At 49.5% G+C, this 23333-nt stretch overlaps 10 protein-coding genes; 6 read left to right on the top strand and 4 right to left on the bottom strand.

The window, feature by feature from the left end:
* Positions 1-1827: 1827 nt before the first annotated feature.
* On the bottom strand, positions 1828-3003 carry FFUJ_09187 (probable NADPH2 dehydrogenase chain OYE2; the record flags this gene model as incomplete). XM_023568939.1 has 2 exons in its annotated part: positions 1828-2819; positions 2883-3003. 2 exons carry the CDS (start codon positions 3001-3003, stop codon positions 1828-1830), a joined length of 1113 nt encoding a protein of 370 aa, XP_023436055.1.
* A 552-nt stretch (positions 3004-3555) lies between these two features.
* Positions 3556-5382, top strand: FFUJ_09188 (related to DHA14-like major facilitator efflux transporter (MFS transporter); the record flags this gene model as incomplete). XM_023568938.1 has 3 exons in its annotated part: positions 3556-3623; positions 3681-4147; positions 4196-5382. 3 exons carry the CDS (start codon positions 3556-3558, stop codon positions 5380-5382), a joined length of 1722 nt encoding a protein of 573 aa, XP_023436054.1.
* A 926-nt stretch (positions 5383-6308) lies between these two features.
* On the top strand, positions 6309-7359 carry FFUJ_09189 (related to Chitin deacetylase 1; the record flags this gene model as incomplete). XM_023568937.1 has 2 exons in its annotated part: positions 6309-6446; positions 6511-7359. The coding sequence occupies 2 exons, from the start codon at positions 6309-6311 to the stop codon at positions 7357-7359; spliced, it is 987 nt and encodes a 328-aa protein (XP_023436053.1).
* A 157-nt stretch (positions 7360-7516) lies between these two features.
* Positions 7517-10069, bottom strand: FFUJ_09190 (related to STB5-SIN3 binding protein; the record flags this gene model as incomplete). XM_023568936.1 has 5 exons in its annotated part: positions 7517-8267; positions 8319-8656; positions 8706-9812; positions 9865-9954; positions 10004-10069. The coding sequence occupies 5 exons, from the start codon at positions 10067-10069 to the stop codon at positions 7517-7519; spliced, it is 2352 nt and encodes a 783-aa protein (XP_023436052.1).
* A 718-nt stretch (positions 10070-10787) lies between these two features.
* On the top strand, positions 10788-12804 carry FFUJ_09191 (probable uracil permease; the record flags this gene model as incomplete). XM_023568935.1 has 6 exons in its annotated part: positions 10788-10960; positions 11015-11099; positions 11159-11259; positions 11313-11399; positions 11456-11615; positions 11665-12804. 6 exons carry the CDS (start codon positions 10788-10790, stop codon positions 12802-12804), a joined length of 1746 nt encoding a protein of 581 aa, XP_023436051.1.
* A 527-nt stretch (positions 12805-13331) lies between these two features.
* Positions 13332-14760, top strand: FFUJ_09192 (related to glu/asp-tRNA amidotransferase subunit A; the record flags this gene model as incomplete). XM_023568934.1 has 3 exons in its annotated part: positions 13332-13587; positions 13644-14542; positions 14590-14760. 3 exons carry the CDS (start codon positions 13332-13334, stop codon positions 14758-14760), a joined length of 1326 nt encoding a protein of 441 aa, XP_023436050.1.
* Positions 14761-14848: 88 nt separating this feature from the next.
* Positions 14849-16087, bottom strand: FFUJ_09193 (uncharacterized protein; the record flags this gene model as incomplete). The annotated part of the gene is made up of 1 exon (XM_023568933.1): positions 14849-16087. The coding sequence occupies one exon, from the start codon at positions 16085-16087 to the stop codon at positions 14849-14851; it is 1239 nt and encodes a 412-aa protein (XP_023436049.1).
* A 293-nt stretch (positions 16088-16380) lies between these two features.
* Positions 16381-18992, bottom strand: FFUJ_09194 (related to pathway-specific regulatory protein nit-4; the record flags this gene model as incomplete). XM_023568932.1 has 5 exons in its annotated part: positions 16381-17314; positions 17362-17758; positions 17803-18324; positions 18397-18865; positions 18921-18992. The coding sequence occupies 5 exons, from the start codon at positions 18990-18992 to the stop codon at positions 16381-16383; spliced, it is 2394 nt and encodes a 797-aa protein (XP_023436048.1).
* A 415-nt stretch (positions 18993-19407) lies between these two features.
* Positions 19408-20505, top strand: FFUJ_09195 (probable CTP1-Mitochondrial citrate transporter-member of the mitochondrial carrier (MCF) family; the record flags this gene model as incomplete). XM_023568931.1 has 4 exons in its annotated part: positions 19408-19560; positions 19613-19768; positions 19819-19991; positions 20046-20505. 4 exons carry the CDS (start codon positions 19408-19410, stop codon positions 20503-20505), a joined length of 942 nt encoding a protein of 313 aa, XP_023436047.1.
* A 988-nt stretch (positions 20506-21493) lies between these two features.
* On the top strand, positions 21494-23121 carry FFUJ_09196 (related to putative tartrate transporter; the record flags this gene model as incomplete). XM_023568929.1 has 3 exons in its annotated part: positions 21494-21741; positions 21799-22525; positions 22573-23121. 3 exons carry the CDS (start codon positions 21494-21496, stop codon positions 23119-23121), a joined length of 1524 nt encoding a protein of 507 aa, XP_023436046.1.
* Between the last annotated feature and the right edge of the window lie 212 nt (positions 23122-23333).

The following is a 23333-nucleotide window of genomic DNA, read 5'->3' as shown; positions in this document are numbered from 1 at the left end:
ATCTGTTCAGATACTTTCAAGAAATATAAGCTGATATAGGGCTCCAAACTTATACAATAATTAACAGTACTTGAACATGAGAGAAGTCGAGGGCTGGGTTTTGGCATTTAGAAAAGGCAGACCGATTAGAACTAATAAAAGAATTATGGAGTTACACAGGCTATTGATTTCAAGTTTTCAGCTCCCCACTCTGCACTCGTGGCGTCCAATCCTGCCATTACATTCTCATTACCCCGCCCTGTTTGATGCTTACTGTAAAGAACAATGGGCGGCTGCTGGCGCTCAAGCCTCAGACTAACCTAGGTGCCGCCTGTCGTTTTGCCATGGAGGTAACCTATCAGGGGAATCTGTAGCAATACTCAGTCTAGTCTAATAGAAAGAACGAGTCATCAAAAGGCTTTTTAGCAAAGCAGACCTTTTAAAATAATACTCTCTATTACCGGCGCAGAACACAGAGCTTCCCTTTAGGTGATGGACATTCTGACTGCATACCCCTGCACAGCAGCAAAGAACTTGTCAGCTCCCTGGAAGCCACACAGCTCAGCATCTGCAAGGATGCCTAATAGAGCCTTAAGTTTCTATATTTTCTTGCTTTCTTCTTGGGACTTTCTTTTGCTTCATGACATCGAAAACATCCTGCCAAGACCAGCCCTGGTACTGTTTGCAATGTTACCCTGGGAGAGCCTTATAGAAGGGAAATGCATTGTCTAGACGCCGTCACGGGCAGAAAAAGCATTCTTTGGTTGTATTAGTGTTTCAACCCAGTTGTAAGTCTTATATTGTTTTTTGTTTCTAAAACAGTCATCCATTTATCCAATCTCTCTTATCTCAATCGTGACATCCATCCCACTTCCTCAGACACCAAATCTTAGCCTTCTTTTCATTATACAGCCATCTCAACTCAGTGCCACCCTCTACTACAAAACCCTTCGGGTCTAGTTTAAGCTTATTTCTTCGGGATGTAGTTACTAGAGTAAATGCAGTTACAAGAGCCACAATCCTGAACTATCCTGCAATACGTGGTCCCCTCTTTTCTCCTAAAGGTTCTCCATTCGCAACATGTGACGAGCTCGTGACCTGAGCCTGTTGCGGGCCGGACTTCGGTGGTTTCCATTTGGCACGTCTTGATCTTCTTAGGATAAGTAATTTTATAGCTTAGATAGTGTGTTGTCTTGCTAGTAGATCTATCGAATTGTTTTGAGGGCAGAGTTGAATGCTGCCAGAGGATCGTTATTTATACCTTTCGGCTGTTCGTGATCCAGTATCTACAATATGAATACAAGCTCCCTTGTGCTTTTTTGAAATTGGACATGAATATGAAGCATCTTGAATCTTTTACTATTGCGTTGTAATAGGCTTAACTTCACGAACATGCTATGGCAGTTTCATTGGCTGTAGTAAGAAGCGCATCTGCTGCGCAAGACGTCTGTGTAGGGCAACTTCAGTTTTTGGAGTCACGAACAGCCACGGGATAGTGTCTGTAACATATATTCACATTTAAACGTGGTAATACTGATGCCCCCCCCCCCCCCCCGGCGCGCATACGGCCGAATTGTACAACCCCGACGCCCATGTTCATCACATCACGATTAGTTCATTCATCTTCGCGACGGGGGACACATCTCTTCTCAAACTATTACACCAGATACTTCCGTCTGCTGAGATCTCCGAGTTTCTTATTCAGACAGGTCACTAGCTCAATAAATTTGAGCTACCAACCCAACGTCTTAGGCCTCATTTCACACAACGTATGAAATAGACCAAGACCGATTCACCGGCTTGCTAACAATGCCGATACAGGCTTTCTCAAAGTTTCATGGATACATGTTACACCTTCGCTGTGTTCCTTCTCAAGAACTCCTGACTAAACGCGTAGTCAGTATACCCCTTCGCTATCTTGGGAGTATAAAAGTACGTCCTATCATAAGCCTCCAACCCAACACCTGCCCTCAAACGAAACACAAGATCCGGATTCGCAACAAAATATCTCCCAAAAGCAATCAGAATACCGTACCCCTTGTACATCTCATCGACTGCGGTTCTAGCTGAATCACTCTTGAAGCCTCCCGACAGTATCACCGGACTTGTGTTGTTCCACAGTTCAACAATCCACCGAACTGTGCGTTGCCCACCGCAATCCGCATCATCGTTACCGCGAATCCGTGCTTCGATGAGATGCAGGTATGCTAGGCCAAGTGGTTTCAGTTGTTCGACGAGGTAGCGGAATTGAGGATCTGGGTCGTCCATAAGCATGCCTAGAAAATCGCTGTAAGGACTGAGACGCATTCCAGTCTTATTGGCTCCTATAGCTGCGATGACGGCTTTTGTGACATTGATGTGAAATCTAGCTCGGTTCTCGATACTTCCCCCCCAATGATCTGTACGTTTGTTGCAAGTGTCCTGTAAGAACTGATCGGGTAGATACCCATTTGCACCGTGGATCTCAACTCCGTCGAAACCCGCTGCAATGGCATTTCTCGCAGCAGAGACATAGTCCTTTATGGTAGTCTGAATATCATCCTCTGTCATTTCTTGCGGAGTCGCCATCGATGGCTCTGCCGGAACAGCGCTGCTAGAAAGAAGAGGGTAGCCCTTCCTCTGGAGAACATCAGGGTTGCCAGCTCGTCCTTGATGCCAGAGCTGACAAAATGCTTTGCAGCCCTTTGCGTGAATGGCGTCAGTTATACTGCGCCACGCTGTGACTTGAGCGTCGGACCATATTCCAGGTGCGTTGTCGGAACCGGCTGTGCTTTCGGATATAAAGGTTGCTTCGCTGATGATGAGAGTGCCAGGTGTTGATGCACGTTGTTCGTAGTATTCTATTTCCTCCAGTTAGCTTTGTTTATTGATTAGCATCAAATGGCTTGCTTTGTCACACTGACCTCTCGTCATTGAAGTTGGGCAATGATCGTCGTCGCAGCGGTATCTAGTCAGAGGCGCCATAACAATTCGGTGCTCCAGTGAAGTTGACCCAACGGCCAATGGCTCAAAGAGTCGCGACATGATGTCTCTATCCACAAAGAATCTGTTGTCGATACTATCAGCTTTCGAATCAAGTCTCGCAATGGCCACAGTATCGAAACGAGAGTCATGGTGGTATTGAACCCCCTGCAATAAATATGTATGCCCCCAATACCCACCGATTCATTCGTCCCCACCACTAACTCCTCGGTGGGTATATCCACCCTTATCGCAGTCATCCGGAAAACTTATCCAGACGTCGGGACAGAAGATGCCGATACAGAACTTCTCTACGCCAGCCGCTTTATTCCCGACAGGGACATTCTTGGCCGATGGGGACCTTTGCAAATGCGCTCGTGTCTCGTCGAATGAACACAAGGCGGGGGATTCGGGAATAAGGGTTCCTGACGGGAAATATGCGAGCTGAAGAATTTGATGATGACATTGCAAAATTGACCAACGTTTCTTTCTTGGGTGGAGGTTGTTGCGTGTCAAAAATAAGGACTTCGGGGGAGGCGATTATCTCCCTCCTCTCATTGTATGCTCTCTACCTTATTTCACGGGGAAAGCACTATTTTCCAAGTCATCACCACCATGAATACGGATACCAAGCTCGATGCGGATACATCTACCGACAGAATCACCGCTTGGGGGGGTACTACGTAGATACCATCTCAAGTTGCCAATGATGAGAAAATACAAATCGCCAACATCGACAGCGGTTCCAGCACACAAATAGCAGACCAAAGCGACGCCGAAAGCATAGGAGGCCAACGCAATAGCGACCTCCCCCGAAAACGCCTCCTAATCTCCATAACCGCCCTATCAGTATGCCTCTTCGTATCGTTCCTCGACCAGACAAGCGTGTCAACGGCTACACCCTCTGTAGCTGGCGAGCTCCAGACAGGGACTTCGACGTCATGGATAGGAACTTCATTTTTGATAGCGTCGACGGCATTTCAGCTTATCAACGGCCGACTCTCGGATATCTTTGGCCGGAAGAATATGCTGTTGCTTTGTTTGTTTCTTATGGGTGTTGGTGATTTGGCTTGTGGTTTTGCAAAGACGCCGGTGCAGTTGTACGTCTTTCGGTCGATTGCTGGTGTTGGTGGTGGGGGGATTAATAGCTTGGTCATGATTATCGTGAGTGATATCACATCACTGCAAAATCGTGGGTATTATCAAGGTAAGCAAGCCATGCGTCGATTTTGGTCTCAACATTGACAAAAGTGAGGAATGCTGGGAGCCATCATCGCCCTCGCCAACGGCGTTGGACCTTTCTTAGGCGGTGCGATCGTTCAATCTGCGACTTGGCGATGGGTTTTCTGGATGATACCCATCATCACTCTACCTACTACAGCAATTATCTGGTTCTACCTCCCGTTAAAGCATCGCTCGGGGGAATACATGGAGAAGATCAAGAAGATCGACTATGGAGGCATTGTTCTCAACATCGCGTCGACACTACTACTTCTGATCCCCATATCTGGAGGAGGCATCACTTACGCCTGGACATCTGCTTTCTTCATCGCCACCGTCGTCATCAGTATCTTTCTAGCCGTTCTTTTCGTTTTGTTCGAATGGAAACTGGCAAAGCTACCAATCATGCCTCTTCGACTCTATCGTGCGCCTCACTGCTGGGCGCTGTACCTGCAGTCTTTCCTGACGGGTTTGGCTTACTTCGGCAACTTCTTCTATCTACCGTTGTACTTCCAATCGGTCCTTGGTTACGACGCACTGGTTGCAGGTGCTCTCATCCTAGCAGTGGTTATTCCAACATCACTCACGTCTATCCTTTCTGGGCAGTACATGAGTCGCGTGGGGAGCTACATGCACTGCATCCTAGCTGGGTTTGCTCTCTGGACGCTTGGGAATGGCCTCACGCTCCTCTTCAACCGGGAGACAAAGCTGGGTCCGCTGATCGCCATTCTCATCGTTGAGGGCGCAGGTATTGGGTTTACTCTGCAGCCTACGCTCGTTGGGATGTACGCGAATGGTCGCAGCGAGGACAGAGCAGTAACGACTGGTTTGCGAAACTTTATCCGCACAATCGGCGGCGCTTTCGGAGTAGTCATCTCGGGTGTTATCCTCTCTAACACGCTAAACAAAGAGCTTGGTGGGAGAGGTATCGTGTCCAACGACACGATTGCTCAATTGACGTCATCAACGTATTCGTTGAGCGGTATGGGATTGTCGCAGCAGGATCAGGATATTATTTTAGATGCATACATGAAGGGTCTGTATTACATATTTGTCTTCTTTACGGTGTGCTCGGGATTGAGTCTGGTTCTGACGTTCTGGGTTGGAAACACGAGCCTCAAATCGCCAGCGAAAACTGAGGACGCGTCAGGTTCAACAGATCGAGAGATGACGGAGGATGAGAGGCCTGGGCGGGCTGATCTCGAAAAGGCACAGCGATAGAGATAGAGCTTTTTGAGTTGACGAAAGGAATAAAAGTTTTTGTCTATGGTCTTGACTATTGCCCACGGGAATTGTTAGTGATGAAGTGAAAACGCGTCGATTGAAGGTGGCCTGTTCATCAATGAGACGCGAAATTTGACGGTGGGGATAAGGACTCTTCAGAATGATGATAAGAGACTATTGGCAGTACTAGAAATGACACGCAAAATACGCCTTGCACTCGTGTCGCTTTGTTAGTGCAGCAACTCAAAGACCCCTGCAAGACGAGGTACTTGGGTTCTGGTGCTATCGCCACAGAAAGCCAAGTATCCTTTCGGGAGACTGACTTGGTGCACTTTTACCAGAATTCACAAGCATTTGGCTCAAGGCTAAAGGAACATATTATCATGATGACCCTGAAGCCTGCATTTCTTGCTCAAGTAGGAATACTACTGCAATTTGCAGTAAAGGATAAAGTAGTTATAGCTTGGTAGGTGAGCCAAATTGTCTACTTACTCCGTACTTGTCACTGCTATAGTTTGCTGTTTATCCAATGCCCTGTGTTCTGTACTCATACCCTGTAGTTCATGAAAGAGATTCTTCCCGTCCTAATCCGGTATAGCCTTATCGACCGAGCGTTGAGTGATAAGCGGGAATAAACGGGGTTGAGAGCTTATCGTCCTCAGCCATAATGCAACGTCCGTTATCTTCCCCGCGCTCCTTATCACAGACACGACTCATGACCCCGCGCTAGGGGCGTTTCCCTGACCCGGTCGGATACAGGAAGGTCGAAGGAGAGGTCGGCCCAAAATTCGCCGAAGGGTTTGCAGTAAGTTGGCCGGCATTGAGATAAGGCACTGACAGAGCTTGCTTATAGCCCAGCCACCAGTCCACTGTTTGACTGTGTTGATCCAAAAGTTTCATTCAGTCTAGTGTTACTGCCTATCATGCCTACAACTTTCGCCTCGCACCCCAATTACGGCTATGACCGTGACTTTAAGGGATATGGAGAGAAGGGTCTCGTCGGGTTGAAGTGGCCCAACAACGCCAAGATTGCTGTATCATTCGTCATCAATTACGAAGAGGTAAACCAACTGCATAAAAATGACCCCATAATTATATCTTCACTGCTAATACTGGTGTCATTAGGGCGGTGAGCGCTGTGTTCAAAGTGGCGACGGAGTCTCAGAGACAAACCTCCGAGAACACCCTACATTACCACGCATGAACGAACGCGACCTCAACGGAGAGTCAGAGTATGAATATGGCTCTCGCGTTGGGTTCTGGCGATTGTTCAAGCTCTTCAACCAGCATAAGATGAAGTTCACTCTCTACGCTGTTGCACAAGCTGTCGAACAGCAGCCCGAAGTAGCTACTCGCTGCGTCGAAGAAGGCCATGATGTAGCTTCTCACGCTTATCGCTGGGTGGATCACCATGACTGGTCAGTTGAGAAGGAGAAGGATTACATCAAGAAGGGAATAACCAGTCTGAAGAGCCTGACGGGATATGCGCCCAAAGGATGGTACTACGGCCGTCCTTCGCCACACAGCCGTACCCTAATCCCCCAAGTCTACGAAGAAATGGGTGAAGAGCTCGTTTGGGCGAGCGATACATACGCCGACGACGTGCCATACTGGATTGATCTCCCCACCGAGCGAGAAAAGCCAGACCCTAAGGGCTGTCTCATGGTTCCGTACAGCTACGACTGCAATGATTTCAAGTTTCACGTGGTCACTGGCTTTCGCGATTCCACCAGTTTCTACATTCATCTCAAGAATGCATTCGATGTGCTGTACGAAGAGGGAGAGGCGGGTGAACCGAAGATGATGACTATTGGCTTGCATTGCCGTATTATTGGAAGACCGGGACGGTTTAAGGCCTTGAAGGATTTTGTCGAGTATATTGCGCAGAAGGAGGGTGTTTGGGTTGCGACGAGGACGGAGATTGCTGAGGCATTTAGAGAGCAGTTCCCTTACAAGAAGGGTGAGTTGGCTTGATAGAATAGGTGAATAAATGGCTCAATAGTCAGTTGCGTTCCAGCGATCTGTTTTGCCTTGATGACCGAAGAGAAGTCAATAAATTCGAGGACGACGAGGAAAACATATTTAGCACGTGTTTTAATAGCTCGATAATTTAGACAATGCAAGACCGTCACTATCCGCTCAAGTCCCAACCTTTACTTAGGTCCAAGTCCCCTTGTGACAAGTTCCAAACATCTTTACAACCCTTCGCCGCCCCAGAAAATATATTACAGGTGGATAGATCTGAAGCAGTAGGATCTTCGCCTAGCATCTCGTTCCACATTTGCCAGCCATGCCAGCCACCGGGTGCTTCCTCATCAACCTCCATAAAAGCCTCTTTGACCGCATCGGAGACAAGATCACGCATTGTGATATCGCCCGCCTCATTGCTATTATTTGAAATGGAGCTCGGCTGATGAGTTGATAATCCTGGGCTAGCACTGAAGCTTGGCCGATCGAACTTGGTCTGTAGAGGAGGAGTCTGATGCGCACCCATTCCGGTATCGCCAGACAGTCCACCAGGGCTCATGAGAGTTTTTAGAAGACTTCCTGAAAGGGCGTCAAAGATGTCGCGATACTTGACAGCACCTGCCCATTTCTCACCAAATACAGTGAGACTCTGAGAACATGCTTGTGTAGCCTCGACGACGTGATAGCTGAACAGGCTCTTATCTTTCCAGATACAGTACATAAGAGTAAGTCCTGCCACAAAACAGCTATGCAATGAGATCATGGTGTATGTAAGTGTTCTTTGTTGGTTTAGTCTTTTGTATGCGATGCAAACGCATGCAGCTGATCGCGCTGTTGTGATGAATCGAGGATCAGTCGTTGCTAGAGATGGAAGCAGAACTGTGAAGAGGGCCAAGACCGCCTTGTGATATTGGCTACTACCGTTAGACTTGCTCGCAAAGATGACATGAGAGGAGGTTACTTACAGGCTGTAAAAGTCGCCGGCATCTTGGTTGGTGCTCTCGGGGTCGTAGAGCCAAGTAATTCTGCCGTTGTCTTTTGGTGACTGAGGCGTCGTCTGAATCCATCTATCTAGATCTGCTCGTATAGATGCCATCTTCTGATCTAGCCTGACGCGTTCTTCTACTGGACCAGAGAATATGTCCTTATCGACCCTAAAAACAGTGCGGTGAATACGTGACTGGATCTTTTCGAGCTTGATGATATGAATGAATGGTTCGATGTTACACCACTCCACTGCATGATCATCGCTTGCAGAAGATGCATGCGTCAAGTCCCAATATTCTCGTCCAGGGTTGGGCATCTAATATCAGTTAGACATGTTACTCTCATCGCAGGTGAGAGTGACTTACCGAAACATTGATGTCTCTATCAGATATGGCAAAGGCCCTTCCAAGAACTACACTTGTACCTCGATCAAGGCAATAACACGACCAAAACGCTCTCCGACGAATCTCTAAATCTCGGGCAATAGCTGCACTTGGCGGTGGTCCTTGCCGCTCACGATGCAGACCAAGCTCAATACATAACGACACCGCATAGCGAACTTGACTCCAAGCACCAGCTCCATAAGGTGATCTCTGGCCATGAACAGCAAGTAACAGGAGAAACTGAACGGTAGCGAGATTATGCTGCTCTAGGATATAGTCCATCGGCTCAATTGCAGCTAGCAAGTGTTTCTCAGGGTCGACTTGTGATGGCTTGCGTGTGAGCTGTTCAAAGCGTGCAGCGATGGCGTAGATGAGATGCATGATGCTTCGCTGGGTTATGGATAGAGCACCCTGCTGATACTGGACTTCAAAAAGTTCGGTGTATTTCTTCCTGTCTAGGATTGGCCACCGAGTGTGCATTCGATCGAAGAATACGTCGAAGAGGTGACGAGCTTCATCTGGGAATGGAAAGCCGTGAGAAGGTTCGTCAAGGTGAAGATGGAGGGTCGGAGCTAGACTTTCAAGGTATGGATCAACGGATGGATTTGCTTGTCTTGGGAAATTGCTCGGGCGGGTAATGCCATTTCTAGAGTTATGAAAGATGGACCGCTGTATCATGCGAGCAATGGCCGCTCCAGAGCTTGAACCCAGATACGATGGATCTGGCGTCGCTTCAGCTGTGCCGGAGGCGCAGAGTGAGAGGTACGCGACGCCATCAATGATAGAGTTGCGTTCATAACCATCGAGATCTTCAGACACAGAACCCCGATGCGATGACGACGATTCAGGATAAGCCTGTACATTAATCACGTCGTTGTCCTGACCATCGACAACAGAAGACGGCGCCAAAGTCTCAAAGTGATCTTGCGCATGATCTGGTAGCCGAGCCTCAAGAAATGCGATCCGCTCTTCCAGGGCGTTGATGTATAGTGTCTTGCCGCCTGGGTATTGTGGCCGAATTGTTCTCTCGTAGATACACGGAGTACCGACCCTTTCGCAGGACTTGCACGTTGGATGCGAGCCATCGCACTAGAGTCTCTTGTAAGTAGATCCTCTTAGGGAGTGCATAAGGCTGACTTACCCGCTGTTTACGTCTCTTGCATCGTTTGCAGGCCAGTGCTACGCGGCCCTTGCGACCTGCAGCATTATCGGACTGCCTTCCAACAGATCCCTGGTAAGTGTCAGTGATACCAATCTGGATTTCACTAAGGGTTACATACAAGGCCATCAAGACGCACTGGGAACCGATCTTCATTGGTAGTTCCGTTGTCGTCCATAGTTGTCATGTTGTTTATTCTGTATCATGATGTCAACACCTGTTCCAATGCCTCCCCAGACAATGATTGGTTTCTCATACTGCCATAGAAGTCACCTTTTGTGAATCAGCCACTCGGTAGCTCCTATCCGCTGTGAAGTTCTTGGTGACTGCAAAACCATGACATTGACTCACATGCAAAACACAATGCTCACTCATCCAAACTTTCGGTTCAATGGAGCCGATCACAATGAACAATCACAAATTCCAGATAAGACCCAAGAAGAAGAGAATATTTCCCCAGACCCCAGAGTCAGCACACGTTGTGTCCAGTGGATCCGTTATCTTCGGGCAACCTTATCTATGCCCAGGCCAAACTAGCCCCCTGTAGCGTTACATAGTGAACAAGACCATTGATAGAGCCATGTTATCGAGCAGTAATAACACTCATTGGCTTCATTCCTTATCAGACTCTCCAATCGGACGGTTCAACCCCGCCTTTATCACTGTGCTATATCCGGTACGACTCAGGCACCGCGCCACTGGCACTGGAACGTGAGTAATCGTCGGGAGAAAAGTACCCGATGGAGTACTGATTGACGCTGTGACTCTAGCGAACCTCTGGGAGAGTAGATTAGAGAATATGGTGCAAGGCTGGATATTAGATATGAATGAACAAGATCCTGATTTTGTGCACGATTGAAGTGACATTGTTCAACAGCTTGAGAGACGAACAAAGAATCGAAGTCATGGTCAACATCCCATCTAGGAGTGAGCTTACAGCTCCGTTTCGATCAAAAGAAGCTTTTGTCAACTTCGTCAAGACGTCTGAAATGGCAGATGGTCAGATGAGAGTTGGTAATGAGCGATGGTCTAATAAAGATCTTGAACCTACGCCACCAGAGCATCGGAACTGGACATGGTAAGTGGATTATCCACCGAAGAGAGTATTTGTGTGGTGCGCTGATTGATACAGGTATAACTTGCCGCTGTACTGGTTCTCCAACCAGTTTAGTCTGACGGGATGGAACACTGGGTCATCGCTCATTGCTGTCGGTTTGGTATGTCTTACTCGTGTTTTGACGGCTTGATCCGTGAGAAACTGACTTGAAAGCAATAGACCTGGCAGCAATCATTCGTCTCGTGTGTTCTGGGTGCGTTGCTTGCATCTCTGGTCGTCATCTGCATGGCTAGGCCTGGTGTCCAGTATCACATTGGTTTGTAAGTAACCTACGACCCTACATCTTCTGCACGTATACTGACCCAACAACTAGTCCCGTCCTCGCTCGATCTAGCATGGGAATGTACGGCGCATATTTCTTCATCTTCATCCGAGCCATCGTCTGCATCGTTTGGTACGGGTACGTGTTCTCCCCTCCTCCAACACCTGCCATCATCAATGCTAACAGCAATACAGCATCCAGACCTTCTACGGCGGATCGATTCTCTCAGTGATGCTCCGCTGCATCTTCGGCAGCTCCTGGCAAAACTTCACCAACACACTCAGCGAAAACGCCGACATCTCTTCAAAGGTCCTTCTGGCTTTCTTTCTCGTTTGGATAATGCAGTTCCCTTTCGTACGTATCCATACAGACCTTCGTTAATGACCACTCCTAATATTTGTAGATGTGGGTTCATCCAAGAAACATCCACTACGTCTTTACAGTAAAAGGCTTCACTATGCCCATCGCCGCATTCGCCATCTTCGGATGGTGCATGGCCAACGGCGGTGGCTTGAACGGCATGAACATGACGTCTAAAGAAGCTGAGGCAGCCGCTTCCACGACTCCTCTTGGATGGAGTATCATGTCTGGCATCAACGTCATCATGGGTGGATTATCACCCATGTTGGTTAATCAGCCTGATCTGGCTAGATATTGCCAAAAGACACGCGACGCAGGTCCTCTCCAGGGCGTTAGTGTTTTTGTGTCTTCTGTCATTGTATTTTTCCTCGGTCTTGCGTCAACGGCGTCAATGCAGACTGTTTATGGGGAGGCGTATTGGAATATTTGGGATTTGCTTGACTCTATCCTCGATCGCCATTGGAATGCAGGCGCTCGGGCGGGCATCTTCTTCCTCGCTTTGGCATTCTTGCTGGGCGTCTTTGCGACCAACTTTGGCGCCAACTCGATTCCTTTCGGATCTGATATGACGGGTCTCTTCCCAAGATGGCTCACTATCCGAAGAGGCCAGATCGTCTGTGCTATCCTGGGAATTTGTGTAGTACCTTGGAAGCTTATGGCGAATGCACAAGCTTTCTTGTCGTTCCTTGGTAGCTACAACATCTTCATGGCACCTCTGTGCGCTGTCATCATCGTCGACTACTTCTACGTCCGAAAAGGCAACATCCACGTCCCGTCATGCTACGACGGAAGCAAGCATGGTCTCTACCACTTCTGGTCGGGCGTTAATTGGGTTGGCTGCTTTGCCTGGATTGGGGGAACTACCATGGGCCTGCCTGGTCTGGTTGGACAGTATCAGCCTCATTTACTTTCTGATGCATCGCGGTACATGTACATGATGGGCTGGCTTCTGACGTTTGTCACTGCCGGAGTGGTCTACACTATCGGCGTCCAGTTTGTCAACATTCGTGTTTTCCCTGCTGGTCGAGCAACGGCTAAGACTTGGGAGTGGCTGGCTAAGGATGGTAGAGAAGGCTTCTATGAGGATGAAAGGGAGGGACAGGTCATCTATGCTCAGGAATCACCTTCTGCGGATAAGACCGTCGGGGAGGTGAATGCAAAGGCAGATGATTCGTCCCTGTAAGCAATGGAATGGACATAGATTGTAAATTCAGGATATAATCACATGGCTTCGTTAACAGCACCTGATAGTTAGTATTAATAATGGTTCTCACACTCTTCCGAGCAGCCTAAGCTGAGTTGACCTTGTGAAGCATGTCTGAGCTCTTACCAAGAGAAGGATGTTCAAAACATGCTCTGTCTCTCAACCCGACCTCTGTATCTGCCACGAAGCTTCATCGAGATTTATCGTTCGGCCAAACCTTCATCGCAAGCGTAAAGAAGAGTTCCCGTCCCGTCAAGCTTATCTCCGTCGGCCAAGTTCGTTCGCCGGACCCACCTTTCCGCATCGGATGCAAATGTACCGACCGCTGATAAGCTGATAAGATCAGTAAGCCGATCGGGGGCCGGTTCCGGAAATAATTACCCGTCAGGTCTTTGAGGCATTATGTCATCCTTCATAAGAGCAGCGCTTTGTTGATCTCGTGAGATCGTCATAACCAACCGTCTGTATTATCCTACAACGTACAGACCTGTTTGACAATCATCACCATGCTGGTCCAACCGTATCAACTCTCAGCGACTGATGTAGCCGCCAAGATCCGAGATGGCCAGCTTACAGTTGAGGAGTATGCCCAGTCACTTTTGGCACGCATCAAAGAGAGAGATCCTATTGTGAAAGCATGGGCATATATAAATCGTGATCAAGTGCTTGAACAAGCTCGGAAATTGGATGCTGTACCCAAAGAAGAACGCGGACCTTTGCATGGTGTTGCGATTGCTGTCAAGGATGTCATTTACACGAAGGGTAAGTCAACCAATGGAGCCGAGACATAATATCGATTAGCTAACTGTGGTAACCAGATATGCCAACGCAGTTTAACTCGCCCATCTACAAAGACGATGCCCCCCAAGTTGACGCAGCCAGCATCATCATCCTCCGCAAAGCCGGTGCGCTCATCCTAGGAAAGACTACCACCACTGAATTCGCAGCCACTACTCAAGGACCTCAAACAACGAACCCTCATGACAGTTCCCGTACACCTGGCGGTTCATCATCTGGTTCAGGAGCGGTAGTAGCAGACTTCCAAGCTCCCATCAGCCTCGGAACACAGACCGGAGGAAGTACCATCCGCCCGGCCTCTTTCAACGGTATTTATGGATTCAAACCAACGTGGAACTCAATCTCAAGAGAAGGGCAGAAAGTCTTCTCGTTGATACTTGATACACTTGGCATTTATGCTCGCACGGTGGACGATCTGAACTTACTCGCTGATGTATTCGCGTTGAAAGATGACGAGCTGCCCAACAAAGAATACTCTATCAAGAACGGAAAATTCGCCATCTGCAAAACCATGGTTTGGCCCCAAGCTGGCCCTGGTCTAGTCAAGGCAATGGATAAAGCCGTCGAACTACTCCGATCAAGCGGTGCCACGGTTGACGAGATCGAGTTTCCCGAACATCTGCAAGATCTACCAAAATGGCACTCCATAGTCTTCAACAGCGATGGACGAACAGCCTTTTTGCCCGAGTATAGGGTTGACAAAACCAAAATTGCAGATCAGTTGGTTGGACACGTTGAGAACCGCCTCAAGATTTCTAGAGCTGTACAAGTTAAGGCTTTCGATGATATTGCAGCGGCGAGACCTGTTGTGGATGATATGTTGGGTAAGTATGATGCCGTGTTGGTGCCAAGTGTACCGGATGAGGCGCCTAAGGGTATCGAAGCTACTGGAAGTGCTGCGTTCAATTTGATCTGGACGGTATGTAAACCTATTCACACGGAGGCTACCCCGACTGATCCATATAGGCACTGCACAATCCTGTCATCAACATCCCCGGATTCGCTGGTGAAAACGGAATGCCGATTGGTCTTTCCCTCGTTGCGCCTAGGTACCACGACAGAAAGCTTCTGGTAGTAAGTCAAGCGGTAGGAAAGCTCTTTGAAGGATCAGGAGGATGGAAGTCACAGATAGCTTAGACTCAAGGTAAACAATTTATCGTTCATATCGTAACTCAATTGACGTGATATCATACATGCTCTAACAAACGCCGTAAATGTTTATACCTTACAAGTAATAACAAACCCGCCCCTCAAAAAGCCTTCTCGCCGTTCGCGAAACAGCACAGCTCTCAATTCCATCCTCCCCATTCTTCTTAACAAGTACAGGGATCGTTCCCTTACTATGCTCAATAATAATCTGTCTTGTATTGGCAGTATCCTTCCTCTCACCCTGCATATCAGGCGATGGTGTACGCTCAGGCGTTGGTGGCCCGTCGGTAATAGGTGTTGCTGATAGATCCGCGGCGATAGTACCCTGGATACTGACCGCTGATCCTAAGCAAACTGCACCGGTGAGTTGGAGTGTAGGGTGGGGAAGACCCATGGAGTAAGACTGCACGTAAATATCGGGAGTCTTGTTGTTGGCGCGGCGTGTAGGCGAAGAGAGGAGTGCGATCTTGGGTGTGCCGCGGGTGAGGCCAGCGACTTTTGTGCTTGTTGCCAAACCCATGTCGACAGCGCCTTGACATCGAATCGCTTCGACTAAAGCGTGCTGTGTCTCTGGTACAGCATTTGCGCCGAGGATACCTGTGAAGTCTGCTGCGCTGATCATGACGAACGGGTTCGCAGCGTCGATCAGAGTAGCGCGGATCTGAAAGGGTGCCATCTCAGGTAACAAGGATGAAGGGTCGACGTGAAGCCACTGCTGCTTCTGGCCAGAGGGGAACAAACTTCCCGCCATGCTACCGGCGGGATCGACGAAGGAACACTTGACTTCACTGCCGGGTGACTTAACACCAGGAATGATAAAGTCGCCATCCTCCTTGAAGTCACCGTTACGATCCAACTCAACAGTCTCGACGATGATTCTGCTCGTGTTGGTGTTGAAGATCCTGACATCAATCTCCGTCTGTCCCGGCTTCGGCGTGACAAGCCTCTCCTGCACAGCAAAAGGTCCAACACCCGAACTCATATTTCCACAGTTTCCCGAGAAATCGACAGATTCTTTACCAACAGCGACTTGCACAAAAGTAAAGTCAACGTCGGCATCTTCACGGCTCGACAGTGAAATCACAGCAACTTTGGATGTAGTTGATGAACCACCGCCAACACCGTCGACCTGCTTAGCATCGTTGTTTCGCGAACCCAATGCTGAGATGAGATGTGGACCCCATTCCGATTCCTTCTCGGGGAGGTCTTTCCGGTGGATAAAAAGGCCCTTTGATGTCCCGGCGCGCATTAGCACGCAGGACAGGGCGTGGCGGGTAGGGTAGTGCTCCTGGGGGGTTTCGATCTCGATAGCCATTGTGATTGAGAATTGATTTGCGAATTACGTACTCTTGACTTGGAGGGTAACGAGAGGACAAGAGTTAAATAACTCGTGGTTTCGCCATGGAATTGCCATTTTTGCTCGTAATGTAATTGAGCTCGGCATTGGCGATGCCGGGGAATAACACTCCGAGTGATTCTAGCAGGGAAGAAAAACTGGAGATGCCGTGGGAGACGAGCTCTTGGCTTCCCGTGTGCCCCAAACAAATATCCCGTCTCACAAAAAGTGTCCCGCGGGAACGAAAAATGAAGTGGGAAAAGTGGCGACTCTCATCTGCCCATGTATTGAAACTCACCCGTACTCGACCCATTAAACCCGAAAATCGGATCCTCCAAAAATGCAGCATCTTGATTCGCCGGCCAGAAGCTCGTCTGCTGCCATGAATTTCCACCCTCGATGTCCCCAGCCCCAGGCACGGGAGTAGGAAAACTGTTTAGTCCTCCCGCGGGAAACCCCTGGGGGAAGTAAACAGGCTGTTGACCTGTCGATGTGTGGAGATAGTGCTCCCCGTCGACCTGAGGTATTTTCTGGGGGTATTGGCTGTACATGGTTGGCTCGCTGCCGGCGTTGAAGTCGCCCTCGCGGAGGAAGCTCTGTATGATGCCATCGATGTTGATCCAGTCTGAACCCGGTGATGGCACCGCGCTACCGCTCAGTTCGACTGGTTGCATTTCCTGATTCGGCGATGTTTCCGTCTGTGCGCTCCCCGTGTTCTCCAAGCCTTCATACCCAATCTGCGCTTGTACCCGCTGCTGCTGAGGCTGAGGCTGTTGATCACGCGACTTACTCGCCGGTTCAGCCTCGAGCGCGTCATCGGGAAGATCGTCAACCACAACGCCATACTTGCTCATGAGCCTGTGAATAATAACAGCGGCCTTTTGCACTGCGGAATTGGTCTCTTGGTTTTCTTTGAACACACCGAGACATGTCATGAGGTTGACGTAGGCAGCGGAGCCTTTGCCGTTTTTGGCGGCGATACGGCAGTGGATTGTTGCGGCAACGTAGGTTGCGTAGGAGATCAGGTAGGGGGCGCGACGGACGGAGAATGCGCGGTGATAGGCGCGTAGAAGACTGCAGATGCTGGAGGCGGCGGCTGAGCATTTTATTACGGAGTCGACGGAGATGGAGCGGAATGTGTTGTAGAGATGACCGTCTGCGACGAAGGGGCGGTGGAGGAGAATAACGAGGACGTGGTACATGGCACTAGAATGTCAGTATGAAGTATGATCTTCTAGCAATTGGAGACTTACTGAAGACTGAGAACGTGAGGTGGAGGAACTGTTGCATCAGGTGCATTCGCAACCTCAGGCTTGAGATGATCCGGTAAAGCGGTATGCCAATCTCGTAACTTCTTCTGTAACTTATCCAACACTTTCGACAACTCAGCTGGGCTTTGGTCTGTTGTTCGAACGGTGTATATGGTGCTCATGACATCGCTCATGACGATAGACAACTTGCATAGCGCAGTGAATGTCGAGATACTGTAGGCAGGCGAACCAGCGTAGTCGTTCCTTGACGTTGAGTACGCAAAAGGTTGCCAGAACTCGAGCTCAGAGTATGTATCGATGAATTTTATCGGAACCATGGCGTCGTTCTCTTTGAGGGTGACGGGTCGGCCTTGATACAGACTCTGAATCTTATCGACCACTGTCCATGTCAGGATTTGCTGTTATCATGTTGAGGGTACATACCAAAAGCTCCCCAGAAAACACGCCGTCGTATCTCAAGATCCTCATCAGAGAACTGATGAGAATTCGTCAAGTCAACATGCAGCCCCAAATCAATGAGCATACGAAACGCCAGTCCAGCATACAACCACGCCGCACTCCTCTCATCACCTAGCGCAAACAACGAATTCGTCATGACGAGCAGCGCCTGGATCGTCGTGATATCGCTCCTGTCCAACGACCCTCCCACTAACTCCCTAACCCTCTCGCGATACCGCCATCCCGCAGTCCTGACATCGTTGACGTCCTTTCGAACTTCGAGTCTTGGACTAAACTTTGATGAACCAAAGTATATAGCGTTGAGGAGCAGTTTCGAAAAGTATGGCCCGCCGCATGCCATGTCCCGCATGAAGGCGGGACGGTACGTGATGAGGAATGAGTGGTGTTGACGGTTCCAGTGTAGCGAGAGGAGGTGCATCCCCAGGTCGGGATCAACACCGTCAAAGTCAAGCTGCCCCTTAGCGAAATGGATCTCCTCCAGTTGCCCTATCTCACACACACACAATTAGTTCACATACCGCTTAACAGACCACAAACAAGTATAAGGTGAGTACCCACGCTGCTTAGCTGCCTCAGCGATAAGACCACGCTCTACCCAATGATCCGGCATCCGCGGCTGCACCTCCTGCTCAACAGGTCTCTCCTGCGCATTATCCTCAAACAAGGCGCTCGTGCGTCCATGGTACGTCGATTCACCGTTCGCAAGTACAACGACTCTCGCGACGCCTGAATCCATGGGCCGCGGTGAAGGATCCCAGGATTGATGGCGAGGCTGCGCTCCATCGCGTGTTGTCACTGCCTGCTGACTACTGCTCGCTGCTTCACTGCTGTCGCCGTTTGACGAGGCTGCGGGGGCGCTGGTCTGACGGGCGGGTGATTCAGTGCGGGCCTTGACGCTACGGGTCTTTGTGCGCTGGTGGCGCTGGCGGCCTGCTGCTTTGGTGACATCGGGGACGGGCTCGTAGACGCAGTCCTTCTCGTACGTCTGGCAGTTGATACACTTTGGCTTCTGGCCGTTACACTTGATCTAGGGTACTGTAATTAGTCCCGCGGGAACTTTTACTCACTCGTCTACCTCTGACCATGTATGTGAGGGGAACTGGGGTAAGGGAGGGGTAGTAGGTCTCACCTTTCTTTTGCGGCAGAATGTGCATGCTTCTGTGGCTCGCCTACGGACGCGGGTAGGCGTCGGCTCTGCGGGCATTGTTACGCTCTGTGCTCTTGGTGGGAAGAAAAAAGGGAAGATTGTGAGGGACGGGAAGAGACGGGAAGAAGGCTGAGCTGATCAATTCCACTCGGATCCACTGTTGATCCGCGGGTCGTAACCCCCAAAGGGCAAAGCGTTGAATTATCTCCGTTTTCTTCCCTCCACTCTCAGTTATGTTTACCCGTGAGCCTCATCCCGTGGCTGCATGCTCTGCTATCATTAAACTGCGACTATCCTTTAAATGTTAGTAGATGCTGTTTATTTGCTAGTTTATTATTTATATATTTTCTCTCGTTTGTCATCATTTGCCAAGTCTTGACCGTTTTTTCTCTTCACCTTGCATTCACCGAGTTACCCCAAAAATGGACGCCATCGCTACGACACAACCTATCACTAAGCCTGCACTTCCTAAGCAGGCTGTAGCACAGACAACACCTGCTCAGAAGAAAAAGATTACGCCTGGTATTTCTCTGGCTGCTGGTGCTGTTGCAGGAGGTGTTGAAGCCACAATCACAGTAAGTTTCTCTTTCGGCTTGGGAGGAGAGAATTGAGTGTTAACGGGCTTAGTACCCCTTTGAGTGGGCAAAGACAGTGGCCCAGCTCAGTGCCCGCCAAGCACCAGCTGGAGTAGCCGTCTCCAAATCTCCATTTGCCGTCATCGGCCAGACAGTTCGTTCAGATGGCATTCGAGCAATCTACACCGGATGCTCTTCATTAATCGCTGTAAGTATCCCATACCAGCGAAATTGACATATTTGATCTAATAATATCAGGGAACTGCTGCTAAAGCTGGTGTTCGCTTCCTCTCTTTCGATGCTGTAAAGGCTCAATTAGCAGATGCCAATGGCAAGCACTCAGCGGGATCAAATATCCTCGCTGGTATGATCGCTGGCGCTGTCGAGAGTGTCACTGTAGTTACACCAACAGAACGAATCAAGACTGCTCTGTAAGTCACTATTAGAAGATCATTCGTAGACGATTGCCCACTAATTGGCAATAGCATTGATGATGCTCGTTCAGGGAATAAACGCCTCAACGGCGGCTTCCACGCCCTACGCACAATCGCAGTCGAGCGCGGTGTCCGTGAAATCTACCGCGGTCTCATGTCCACCACCCTCAAGCAATCAGCCACATCCGGAGTGCGCATGGGCTCCTACAACATCCTAAAAGACACGTTCAAGTCCGACGGCAAGAACCCCTTCATGACATTCGGCATCGGCGCTAGTGCCGGTGTTATCACTGTCTACGCTACACAGCCGTTTGATACCATCAAGACGAGATCGCAGTCTGCCAAGGGTATTGGTATGGGCGAGGCTGTTCAGCAGGTCCTGCGTGATGGAGGCGTGAGGGCGTTTTGGAGTGGAAGCACTATGCGCTTGGGACGGTTGATTCTTAGTGGTGGTATTGTTTTCACGGCGTATGAGAATATTGCGGGCTTGTTGATGGGGATGAAGAAGTAGAGTGCTTTTTGGGAGTGTTTCGTGTTTTGGTCTTGTTCACAGGAAGTTTGGGTCGGAGTATCAGCTTATGGCATCAAAACGATTTCATGTATCATTCATAGACGAATTCCAATTTTCTATATCCATTTTATGTCATCATTTCTCTACATTTCCTGTGCATTTTCTGTCAGTGTGACTTTTGACTTGATCATACCGGTACAGCGATGAAATGAACCAAGCTGATACGACTTCACTCTGTAATCATTCTCCGTATCTTATCGTATACCGTAATCTATGCTTATCAGATCCATCGTACAAGCTTAAACATAACCGTAAACTCATGCCGATCTCACCGAGGCATTTCTGGGTCCTCAACGGCGATCGTCACAAACATGTCATACCAGACCGTATCTACCCCAGACCATCTATCCCAACACTCGGACTTCCCCGCACCCTTCGCCCACCGAAAACTTGGTCCGTGGGAAACTGGAGTCACTTGCCTGCAACGCCCAGGGTTCAGCAGCATCGGCCTTCCCCAACTTCAGCCCAACCGAACCCTTAACCGAGAGATATCTCTCTCCATTCCCCCGTGGGGAGAAGAATCACCGGGAAGGCCTTGGCAGAATCAATTCCCGCGGGAACAAATGACATCCTCTGCTGTCCCCCCCGCAAAGCAGATTCGAGACCGTAGTTACTGGGGTTCTCCGCGTCTTGCCAAGACTAAGTTAAGGTTATGCGTAACCTTAATGGGGATAACGCTACCAAGGGGGGGCGATGAATTTTCCCAGTTCCGCACTGCGGCTGACTCGCCATTCACCCAAACTTGCTCGCTTCTCACTCTCAGATTGAGCAAACAACATGACAAGAATCCTGCCAAGCTGTGTATAAAAGTCTTGGGAGATCCTACCCCAGATTTTCCCTTTGCCCAGACTCATCATCACTTCTTGGTTCTCCAGTCCAGTTCCACCCAGCTACCCACTCAGTCTTGGAAACAAAGAGATCGCCCAGCATGACTGTTTCGCAGAATAACGAGACCGCCTCTCACAATGAGGAACGCTTCGATGAGAAGGCAGAGGTCGCGGCTGTCGAGAACGCCATCTCTTCGCCTGTCGGACACATTCCCCCCATTGAGATCCAAGCTCGCTTTCCGCTCCTGCGCGATCTCTCGCAGACGCAGATGGATGCACTGAACAAGAAGGTTCGCAGCAAGGTTGATTGGCATATGATGCCTTGTGTTACCCTCATGTTCTTGATGAAGTAAGTCAGCGATAGCCATGCGTTCAGGGGAACAGCCAAGACTAACGGTGAGCTTAGCTATCTCGATCGCATCAACGTCTCCAACGCTCGACTCGCCGGTCTGCAGGAAGATCTTGGCATGACTGATACCGTTTGGAACGCGGGTATCTCGACCTTCTACGTCGGCTACCTCATTGGTCAATTGCCCGGTAATCTCCTCATGGCCAAGACGAACCCCAAGTTCTTCCTGCCTACCATCATGCTCATGTGGAGTGCGGGTACAATCTGCATGCCCGCCATGACCAATGGCGTTGGATTCTGTGTCGTTCGCTTCTTCATTGGTTTGATGGAGGCTCCGTTCTTCCCTGGTCTGACGCTCATGACTTCCTCTTGGTACACCAAAGAGGAATCGCCCTTCCGCATGGCTATCTGGCACGCTGGCAACACCATCTCCAACATCATCTCTGGTTTCTTGGCTGCGGGTATTCTCGAGCATATGGATGGAATTGCTGGTATGCACGCTTGGCAATGGTTCTTCCTCATTGAGGGTATCGTCTCCATCATCGTTGCTGTCATCTCTTTCTTCGTTCTCCCCTCTTGGCCCAACGACACCAAGTTCCTTGACGAGCAGGAGCGTGAGATGGCCCAGTACCGAATTCTGGTCTCCAACGGCGGTATTGATGAGAAGGTTGGTGGCACTTGGGATGGTGTTCGTGATGCCGTCAAGGATCCCTTCACCTGGTACTTCTGCCTCATGCACTTTGCCCTCGTCACTGCCCAGAGCTTCAAGGATTTCCTGCCTTCTGTAAGTACACCCATGCCACTATTTATATGTATTACTAACATTTTCAGATCATGAACACCTTTGGCTTCAACAAGATGACTACCTACCTCATTCAGGCTCCTCCCTATGCCCTCGCCTACATCTCAGCCTGTATCATCGCCTGGTCTTGCGGCCACTTCATGGAATCAACATACCACGTCGTCATCCCTATCATCCTCTCCGCTGCCGGTTGCGGTATCCTCATTGGCACCATCAACGTTGCAGCTCGATATGTCGGTATCATCCTCCTTGTGTGCGGTACCTACAACGGTCTCAACTTGCAGCTTTCATGGGAAACCACCGTCGTTCCCGCTCCTCGTGCCAAGAAGGCCGCTCTTATCGCCATCGCCAACTGTATCAGCCAGGTCAGCCATTGGTTCAGTCCTTATTTCTACCCTCGAAGCCAGGAGCCCTTCTACCGCATGGCTGGTGGCCTTCTCCTTCTCGGCTGTGCTTTGACTGTTCTCTCAGCCTTCCTTGTCCGATGGAGGGCTCAGAAGCTTAACAAGAAGCTTGATGAGCAGGAGGGATGGACTCCCAACTCTGGTGTCGAGCGTGGCTGGCGATACAAGTACTAAGTGTGATATAAAGGCATTGGCGATCATGGACTGGAGTGATGGACTGGTATCTGGACTGGGAAGCGTTTCGGAAAGGAGCTTGAGTTGTCTTATCCTTATGATTCATCGTTACGAGTAATGAATATATATTGGCGCTTCATCTTCTCCATTGTATGTCAACTGTGACGCCGTTGTCTTCCTTATTTGCATGGACTTGCCGGGCTTCGGTAATG

The sequence above is a fragment of the Fusarium fujikuroi genome, chromosome FFUJ_chr09, assembly GCF_900079805.1.
Source record: "Fusarium fujikuroi IMI 58289 draft genome, chromosome FFUJ_chr09".
Lineage (NCBI taxonomy): Eukaryota > Fungi > Ascomycota > Sordariomycetes > Hypocreales > Nectriaceae > Fusarium > Fusarium fujikuroi.
Note: the sequence above shows the minus strand (reverse complement) of the source record. Positions and strands in the feature narration are given on the sequence as shown.